This window comes from Archocentrus centrarchus, chromosome 21 (assembly GCF_007364275.1).
Source record: "Archocentrus centrarchus isolate MPI-CPG fArcCen1 chromosome 21, fArcCen1, whole genome shotgun sequence".
Taxonomy (NCBI): domain Eukaryota; kingdom Metazoa; phylum Chordata; class Actinopteri; order Cichliformes; family Cichlidae; genus Archocentrus; species Archocentrus centrarchus.
In genome coordinates, this window is record NC_044366.1 from 18,372,502 (window position 1) to 18,382,238 (window position 9,737).

At 41.2% G+C, this 9,737-nt stretch overlaps 1 protein-coding gene across 1 annotated transcript; it reads right to left on the reverse strand.

Annotated features, from left to right (window-relative positions):
- Positions 1–424: 424 nt before the first annotated feature.
- Positions 425–9,052, reverse strand: chn1 (chimerin 1). The gene is made up of 7 exons (XM_030758465.1): positions 8,370–9,052; positions 7,047–7,131; positions 4,124–4,297; positions 3,060–3,137; positions 2,224–2,361; positions 1,521–1,626; positions 425–1,274 (listed from the first exon to the last, which is right to left on the reverse strand). The coding sequence occupies exons 1-7, from the start codon at positions 8,619–8,621 to the stop codon at positions 1,103–1,105; spliced, it is 1,005 nt and encodes a 334-aa protein (XP_030614325.1). The 5' UTR covers positions 8,622–9,052; the 3' UTR covers positions 425–1,102.
- Positions 9,053–9,737: the final 685 nt, after the last annotated feature.

Below are 9,737 nucleotides of genomic sequence, written 5' to 3' on the forward strand. Positions count from 1 at the left end.
AACGTGTTTTTATATAGACATAGTTCTTGTAAGGGCCTTGACTTACAATGTTGGCTAAGGATGAATGTGGCCTCCCCAACCTCAGCCACAAGTTTATTTTATATGATCCAGATGTCAGGTGGGCTGTCACATATGTGCCACATCTGGCCCACACAACACTTCCCGTAACCCATATCAAGCCTGAGGCACTTCAAGGCAACTCAATGTTTGCTAATGCCTTGCCACCATGACACAAAAATAGAACTGTGCTTTAATGAGGTGTACTGCACTTCTAATGTAAAAAAGCAACAAATGGCCAAAAACATTATGATTTTGCTCCAGCCCCCAGTAAGTTAAAAGAAAGAAAATCAGTTAATTAAATATCTAACCAGACATTTATTTATTTTTATTGTTATTATGGCAATTCAGATGACTCAGTAAGCACTTAATTTATCAGAGTAAGTTTTAATAAATTAAAGTGACCATGCACAAATTTTGTACAAAAACATTACAGTAAAAAAAAAAGAAAGAAAGAAAAGAAAATCACAAATAACGCTGTTTCTAACACAATAAAAATGCTAAGGTCAGGCAAATCCTGCAGTGTGTACACATTAAGAAGAAAGTTTTAAGAAGAACTGAGGATGACGTAGAAACATTCGAGGAGATAAAAAAATACAGCATCATAAAAATTACCCCAGTAAAATTAGTAGCTTATTTTATCTTTTACATCCATCTATACAAAGTTTCACAGAAATAGCTGCACAGCAGGCAGCTGGGAATGTGGACGAAAACTACTGTGTAACAGACAAAAGCAGAAATCACAGCGCTACACATCTTAACACATGCTGGGTTACGACTACAAAGCAAACAAAGACCTTGCACCATGCATGCTGGTCTGTCAGCTTTACAAAATTCCCCCGACAAAAATGGGGAGACAAAAGGTACGTACAAGTGTAAGGTTCATCATCCACGCCCAGTACAGGGGAGGACAGATGTTAGGTCAGCACTAGTCCATACACAAGGCATAAAAAAAAAGTATCAATCAGTGTAATAAAAAGAGTCATTCAAGTTTTTACACAAAGAATGATTAGAGGGCTGTTCTAAAAAAGTCCTACTTTTTTCTTTAGAAGAGCACATCTTCATTTTTAATGAGCACCTCCACCACCTGTCTTTGATAGCGGATGTCATTCAGCGCTGTTATGGCGTCCGTGTCGGGTGCACGCATGAGGGTGGGCCCGAAAATGATGGCAAGGTTCTCTGCGTTCATCAAGTTGAACTTCTCATTCTGTGTCACTCTGCAATGGTTAACAAAGTTAGAAAAATGATACATACACACTGGCAAATCAACAGTCTCAGTATCTGCATAATTATGTTTAATTTTGTTTCTACTTTCTAATAAAATACAGAAAAAGGGGAAGTCTGCCACTGGAAAAATGACCATAATTTAACAATTAGACTACCCCTCCCACAGGAGAAGCATTGCACCCTTCATGGAACCCTCCTTAATTTTTTTTATAATTTTTCTATGGTTCTTTCCTCACCTTTTTAAGTGAGCCATGAGGTACTTGAGAGTTTCAGCGTGGGGTGGTGGCAGGAGAACAAGAGCCTCGCGGAAAGCTTCCAGCTTCTTCTCTGGGTCTGTGAGCTCTGGGAAACACAAAGAAGCATGCCATTAGCTAGAGCAGACAGTCACAAATTATTGTAGGTACTTCCGGTGAAGTAGAAGTAAAACCCATTAGTCTCCATTAGGAGATCTAAGGGAGGGGCATGGTGTTTGAGAGAGAAAATCCAAATGAACACTTAATGCTCTTGACTGCACAGTTGTTGAGAGCAGCTGTATGGTAACATTTCCATAGTGCCCACCAAATGTAACTCCAGCTTAGGAAAACTGAGCTGCCTTGTTATTTCCTTGCAGAACATACTATTTTTAAATTTGTATAAAAATATACAGAAAAACATTGGTAGCTATTGCAGTCATTTTGCACATATTGCCATTTATTCCAGTTAGTCTTTTCACTACAGTGAGTCCAGCTCACATCTGGCGCATTATACCCAGTAAAACATTTTCTGCAAAGTAAAAGATGAATAAACGCAGGTAATGTCTTCTGATGTGACTCATTTCGTGATCAAATGAAGGAAACAGCATAGAGCTTAACAGCAACTGTTTGCCAGCAAAAAAAAAAAAAAAAATCAAACTCAGTGAAACAGGTGTGTTCCTGACTAATTTGTCTGGTTGTGACGTACTTGCAGCCTCGATGAACCTGGGGTAAGCGTCGAATGAGATGACAGGAACAGGCAAATCCCTGAGGTACAGTTTCAATGCACCCGTGATGATATTGATGTCTTCATAGGCAGTCACTGAGATGTCTGTCTTCTCACCATCTGGGAAGATGTGTGATGGAAAGAGGGAGACAAGGAGAAGACAGTGAGTTTTCTCACTAAATATGGCTCACATCAACACTTTCACATCACAGAGTAAATTCGGGAATAACGACAGCCATAGGAAAAAAAAAAAATAGTCTTGCTCAGTATTTTTGCAAAGTAGCTGCTATCATCCGCCTGGCCTGTTTTATTCTGACTTTCCCTCGGTTGTGCATGCTTTTCAGAGCAGGCCATGGCCTACTTGTGCTGGCAGACTCAACATCACAGTGCTGTGAGCTGGAATGACACTCTGTCATGGATGATCTCCCACATGCGGATCTGGCTAAGAGTTTAGCCCACTGCTGCAGGGTTTTTCTTGCAGTTAAAATTCACACTGCACTGGGCCAAGACATTTTTATTCTTACTAAGTCCACTACTGAATCCCAACACAGCAAGGATTTTTTTCTCTCTTTTTTTTTTTGCATCAATGTCTTTAAGGCAGTCAGACTGCGTTCCTGGTTTGTAACCCCCGAGGTCCTCCTTCTCTGTCCACACACAGTGAAATGTCAGAATAGGATCTTCACTACCAAAGTGGCACTAATCCTTCACAAATGTGTCACTTTGTAATAGGAACTGTTTTGTGTGAGTCGCATAAACGTATGAAAGCCCAACGTATAAGCCTGTGAGTGGAAAGTAGTATAAAATCATGGAAAATGCACCTTTGTCAAACCTGGACTTGACCTCTTCCACTGAATCGCTGAATCCAGATATTCTGTAGAGGCCCTCCGACTTCAGTCCTTGAGGAGCAAACAGAAAATAAATAACCTATCAGTCACCGTAAGGACTGCCAGGAGTAATGGAGAAAAATTCAGCTCTATATAATTCCATGGGTAATTTAGGAAATGCCATTAAACACTCTTAAATATGCATAAGAAATTGAGGATAAAATGTCCACAATGTCACACGGTGGAACAACATGGGCAGATGCAAATACTTTTCTGCATCAATGGGCAAAATAATAAAGACATAAATCAAACTTAGCTACAGACATATATTAGAGGCCAGACAATGAGGGAGCAATGAGTTTCCTACATAGTTGAATGATTTAACTGAATTGCAATCAACTAAGGCAGCAGGAAACAGAGTAATGTATTCCTCATTAAACATCTACAATTACCAGCAATCCCATCACTCCTTCCAAACCCCCTCCCATTACCCACCCCAACGGAAAAAAAAACATTAACTCAGTCAGTAATTGAATAAAATTTTTAACACTTCAAACTAAGTAGTATATATTACAGATCGCTTACTGTAAAATTAAAGGGAAGCTATTTTACAGCAAGTATAAATATGGTAAACAGAATCCTTGAACCTAAGCTCAGATGGGTCATTTTGAAAGAGTATAACAATGTTAAAAAAGAAATGGTGCTCATATTTTTGAATTTATAGTTCTTGCATCTTAAAAACAAGCAAACAAACAAAACCATGTTTCCTGGACAGACATGAACTCGATTGCTTGTCCTAGAATAATTTGTAAAACTCTTGTGGAAGCAAACAATGACGCGAAATTCAAATGTTTAATTAAAATTATTATGGCTGCTTATTGCTTCTATGATTCTATAGCCATATGATGGAAAAGCTCTAGTTATCAGCCAGTCACCGTGTAGGATTACAGCTGTGGACTTAAAATAAACAGCGTTTACCATGCCCATCTTGTTATTTTCAGCTATATATTTAAATCAGAAAGAAGACATTCAAGCGCACAAGCTCATATTAGACGAACCTCTGGACTCAATCTCTCTTATGCACATGTCCACCACCATGGGTCGGGCTGTATTATAAGCTTTAACCAGCGTGCTGAGGTCACAGCTGTAAACTTTCCGGATGTGTCTCAGGTCTGGCTTGCAGTTGTTCGGTACCAGAGACGAGCATTGCTTGTGGGTGTTCAAACCACAATCTGCAGACAGAGAGAGGCACACAAAGAGTTAAGTTCAGGCATGTCTGTAGTTTTAAAGTCACCATGAAGGGGTGGTATAATGAAATTTTCTAACGTGCACTATAGAATTTGCTAAGCAAAATTGCTTAAAATGAATGAATGACTGTAATTCGTGTTTATCTTTGGAGCCTTTACACACCGCTCAGCACTAAATTCATTTTGATTTGGTTCACTGGTTTCATGTGTGTTTTGGCTTGTAGAACAGTGTTAATCCCCTTGATCAATATCTGCCCCTGAAATGTCACAGGACCACTGGAGAGCTTTGGAGAGCTCTTTCTCTGCTGGATTCACCTTTACCAAAGTCACCTCTAGAGGGGAGCTTGGTTAGTAGAAATGTACCAGCAATAAAGGGGAAGATAGGACACTGACCAACCACAGGTATTTAATCTTAAAACACTTATTTAAAAATGGTTAGAAGAAATTGATATACCATATTTTTTCCTACTTCAGACATAGGCTGGAGCTCAGTGGGTGTTTAAATAGCCAGACAAGCAGTACATTAGTCAAGATGATAGTGTACTCAACATTACATTTTGCCATCAGTCACAAGACCTGAGGCACAGCTGTTTCTGGGCAGGCTTCACCTTGTAGGGAACAGAGGTGCCCGTGGAGAGCAGATGCAGACACTGCAGCGCTGCTTTGTAACAGAGACGCATGTTGGGAATTAGATGAACACTGAAAAAGCTGTGGCCTGGAGGAGGGACAGTCAGCACTGCTGTGTGCTCTATTCTTTTCCAAATCCAAGCTCACACACAATGGCTGTGGAAGCAGCAATTGAGGCGCTGCGGGCTACAGAAGACCTAGTTTCCCAGACTAAAATGGGGCACTTCTTCAAGCTCTTAGATCTTTGGAGCCATTTCCAGGTTCTTTAAAAGGGTTTCTGACAATTGCCATGTGGATTTTTGAAATTTCAAAAAAATATGACATCTTTTGAATCTCTCAGAAGAACTGCTACTTTTAAATTTTAGATTAAAAAAAAAAAAGCTACTTCTGAAAGCTACATGTCTGGAGGACCTCAGATGATATTTTGATTAATATGGGCCCCTTGAGAAATTCACACAGCCTGAATTTATATGCATTGATGCAGAAATGTAATTACCTTAAGAGATTATTCTCTTAAGGACACGAGACAGGCACCATAACCGTGGAGGGGGCCTGTCATCAGCCACGAGCCTGCTGAGTTCCCATTGTCCATGCGAGCAAAAAGGTGGCCCAGGGTCCCAGGTGGGGTGGGTGACGAGGAGCCCAAGGGAAATAGCGAAACAGGGGATGATGCTTTGCTGCACTGTCACCCCTGTCTCTGTTGCTAAGGTAATGAAGCTGCTGCTCAGTTTTTAGAAGAGTTTTATCGGTGGCTGGCAGCTAATTTCTAATCAGCACATTATCAACATGTCTAATCAGCAGAGTTACCAGTCGAAACCAGTCTCTTTCTCTTGAGTGGAACTGAAAACAAAAAGCACTACAAGTGTTTGTTAAAAGGACAGTTTTTTTTTTCTACCAAGCATTTAAGTTAAATAGGGGTTGAGCTGTGTGACCTAGCTCTTAGGCTGAAGCCGGCTGAATATTAATGTGTGTGGAAACAGAGCTCCTTCCCCACACTCCCAGCTCTACTCCTCATTAAAGAGACATGCCAGCTTTGTTTTCCTTCACGGGTATGATGGGATGAGGCTGGGGGGCGTACTCTGATGAGGAAATGTGGCACAACAAGCACAAGCAGAGGCTGGCTTTCTGGCACTCGGCCAAAAACAGTTCACAAAAAGAAAAGGGGGTGGGAGAACATTTTTTTTTTTGGTATGCAAATTTGAGCATCGTGTGAGACTTTGCTGCCCTAGATTCTGGTATCTGTGGTTGAGTCTGAAGGAATGGCAACGTATGAAAGTCAATAAAGGCTGGCTCCAAACATATGTGCCTTTATTTGGATTGTTGTTCAAAATCAGGGCATTAATAATTAATATCAGAGCTCTCACAGATTTATGTGACACACTTTGTTTCATCAATAAAACATCAAAGACAGGCATCAGACTATATTATGGTGCTGTTCTGGGGTGGGAAATGAATGCTTACAAGAGTGAAACTGAAATATCATATTTGAGTATGTGACAGACAAGAAAGTAAATATACTGCCCCATTTTCCTCACAATAGCAGTGCTGAATGTGTGGATGTTAGGTCTCACACAAAGACTGAAAATGCTTCCAGATGGTTGGTAAATATTCTTAAAATAAGCCCATAATTCATAGCAAATATTCACAAAATGCATCCATGAAAACAGTGACAACTGTGCTTTGTTTTGGTGCACTGTGTGTTTTTAGGCTGCAAATGTTTATTCTTTAAAAGCGGAAACAGAAATCCTTTGTTTTTGTCATACCGATGAGAGGATGTGAAGAAGCATGAAGCAAAAATGTGTTCACCCCATTCACAAACCCAATAAAGAAGGAAGTAGGTCAGAAAAAAGAAGCTTTTTACTTCATGCAACTATTTGTTACATCATAGTTATAGAGCCCCCCCCCATTTCATTCTGTTATACAATCAATAATCCTTAAACTACTGTTGAGATTTTAGGTTAAAACTCAATAATCCAGCTCCAGATGCACCGAAAGCCAAGTAACCCATTTACAGCAACGCTCCACCGCCAGTGTAACAAAAGAAAGCTGTAAAGTGATCAAGACGTTTATATAAGGCTGCAGTAATGCGGCTGAAAACAAGTCATACCTGCACATTTGACCCCCTGAGCCATCAGTCCCCACATGAAGCTGGCACAGTGTTCGCACCAGTGAGGTCCCCGGAAGGTATGGACCTACAACAGAGAGGAGGACAGTGACAGATATTAGTGATGAAGCGCAATGACAAGATAGAAGGAAACAGTGGGTAGTTGCAGTCATTTCTCCAGGAGACCAGTAAGTGCCGCTGCCTAAAATGACACAGTGGAGGAGGGTTATCTGTGTGTGTGGAGGAGGATTGTTGTTTAAACAGGCCCTCAAACTGACAATACTTAGGTTGGTGCAGCCATGACACTGAGTGGCAGAGGCTTTGCCATTATGGCACAGTATGTTGTGACACCTCATAAGTACGTGCAAGCTGTCAGGGAAATATTCTATGGAAAGCCACTTTCTTGTCTAGGAGAAGAAGCCCCCCACGCTCCGGGAGGTAACAACAGCCCCGCCAATCAGGGAGGCCTCTGGGAAAAAGAGCAAACCACAGCTCTCCCAGTATTTTGCAGTTAGCCATTAGCGATCAGAGATAAAAAGGCTTTTGTGTAGTGTTGTTAATTCATGGTGTGCGTAGAACTGTGGAGGCAATCATGTTATAAAGCATTCAAAAATTGTAAACAGAGAAATTGACATCCATCATCTGGAGTGATGTCATCTTTAGGCGTTATTCCTTGTTACCATAATTTTAAGAGTACAATCTAACATGGACCTTATAATTAATCTAATACGGTAAATGTAAATGTCAGGGTGTTTAATATTGAACCTTTGAAATTAGAAGACACAATGTGCACATTTTATACATTTGGGTCCTTCCTTTATTTTGATTTCACACACAGTCCTCTCCTCCTTGGCTGCAGAAGCTTCAAACGTTTTAAAGGTTGAAATGTAACATTCAGCAAAACAAGAGAACAAAGCAGCAGAAAGAGATGAGTGCGCATCAGCAGTTTGAAAGCCTTGACAGTAATATATTGCTCACTGTTCTCCATCCCATTAACTAGCCAAACTAGGAGAGTGAGCCTGAGCCAAACAGGGATACTTTCTGCCACTTTTTCTGTTCTCTATTGGCCTAATCTCTCCATCTGGTGCTCAAACTAACAGCAGTGGTCCACAGACCACCCAACAGATTTTCTTTTGATTAGGGCTCACTGGACAGACCAAAACAGCTCTGTTTTTCATCCCCTGTCTCCCTGTCAGTAACACACACCCCTCCCCTTCCATCTTCCCACAAGGGAGGCAAGAGCAGCAGCCCTCTAGCCACACATGATGAAATTAAACCAAGAGATGCAACAGCTGACAAGCGTTCTTTAAGTTGATTCATTCTCACCTTGAAGTTGTGGGCTTTCTCAGATCTGGAGGGCCGGTCGCTCTCCTTCAGTGAAGCTCTGCGAACCAGTGAGGTGAGCTGCGAATAGGCGAATAGTTTAAGTGGCTGCCAAAAAGTGGCTGAAGGTTTTTGTGGCCCCATCCTCATCCCCAGGGCTGCGGCCAGAATATCCTCCTGATTGGCCTCCCGCTTGGCCTTTTGCACCAGAGGCTTCTCTTCCTGGCAAACCTCATAGGACTCTCTAGATGGCATTCTGGAGCAGAAAACAGATAAAAAAACAACCCCAGGGGAAAAGTCCCAAAATGGAAATAAACTCCTTGATGTTCAGAGCAAATATATGTCAAACAATATTACTTTCATTTTGCCAATTAAAAAGAGACATGGCTGGCACAAACTGAAAGTTTAAATTATATAAAAGAGTCTTTAAATCATTCAAAAGAGTCCAAAAGAAAAAAAAAAAAACAACAACTGTGGTCCCTTTTGAATCTCCTCACAGCAGTGAGAGTAGATGAAGTGGAGACTCTGTGATAGGAGTGCCAGCTTTTATACAAAAGAGGTGCAGCCTTGGGTGCTCATGTGGTTCTCTGGGAACATGTATGCAGATGAGCTGAGTGGCTGCGGCTAATCCTCTCCTCCCTGTGCAGAGCTGATATTCTCCCTGGAACAGAGACAGCACACTGTTGTGTATGGATGCTATCAGGGAGGGCAGAGAGAGGGGGAGGAGTATGGGGGTGGACCCTATAGTAGTCACAGCAGATTAAATGGATCCCACCAGCCAATCGCAGCAAGGATACACCAGCTTTATAGTAGCCTCTACCCCGCCCCCACACCACCATCAGATATCCAAGCAGAGGAGTCTGGGTAGGATGAAATGAGAGTGGGATGATAATGAGCAATGAATGAGTCATGCGTCAGGAGTGGGCTACAGCCTGGAGAACTTGCGACAGCAGTAGGCCGTTAGAGACGGGAGCTATTTTCAAAATCGTGTTGCTACAGAAACTGATCACGACACAAAAGCCTCAAAAGCACTCAGCCAAAATAGGACTTCAATTTTATTAATGCATGCTATGACAGGAAGTGATGCTCAAAGTTTTAGACAAATACATTTCCTGTTGGAAATCATTTGAACTAAACATAAAAAGAAAAATAGGATTAATAAAGCAAATCCTGAAAAATATTCATTTTCTGTGGGCTGTGTTTATAACAGCACAACAACCATAAAAAGCAATGAAAAAGCATCAAAATTTCAACCCTGATATTATCATGCACCATAACAGAAGATGTCATTTGTGTTTCTTGCACTCTTTAATGTTGCATTTGTCTTGCGTGCTTTCCTACATTAACTCAGTACCTTTGGATTATCTTTGC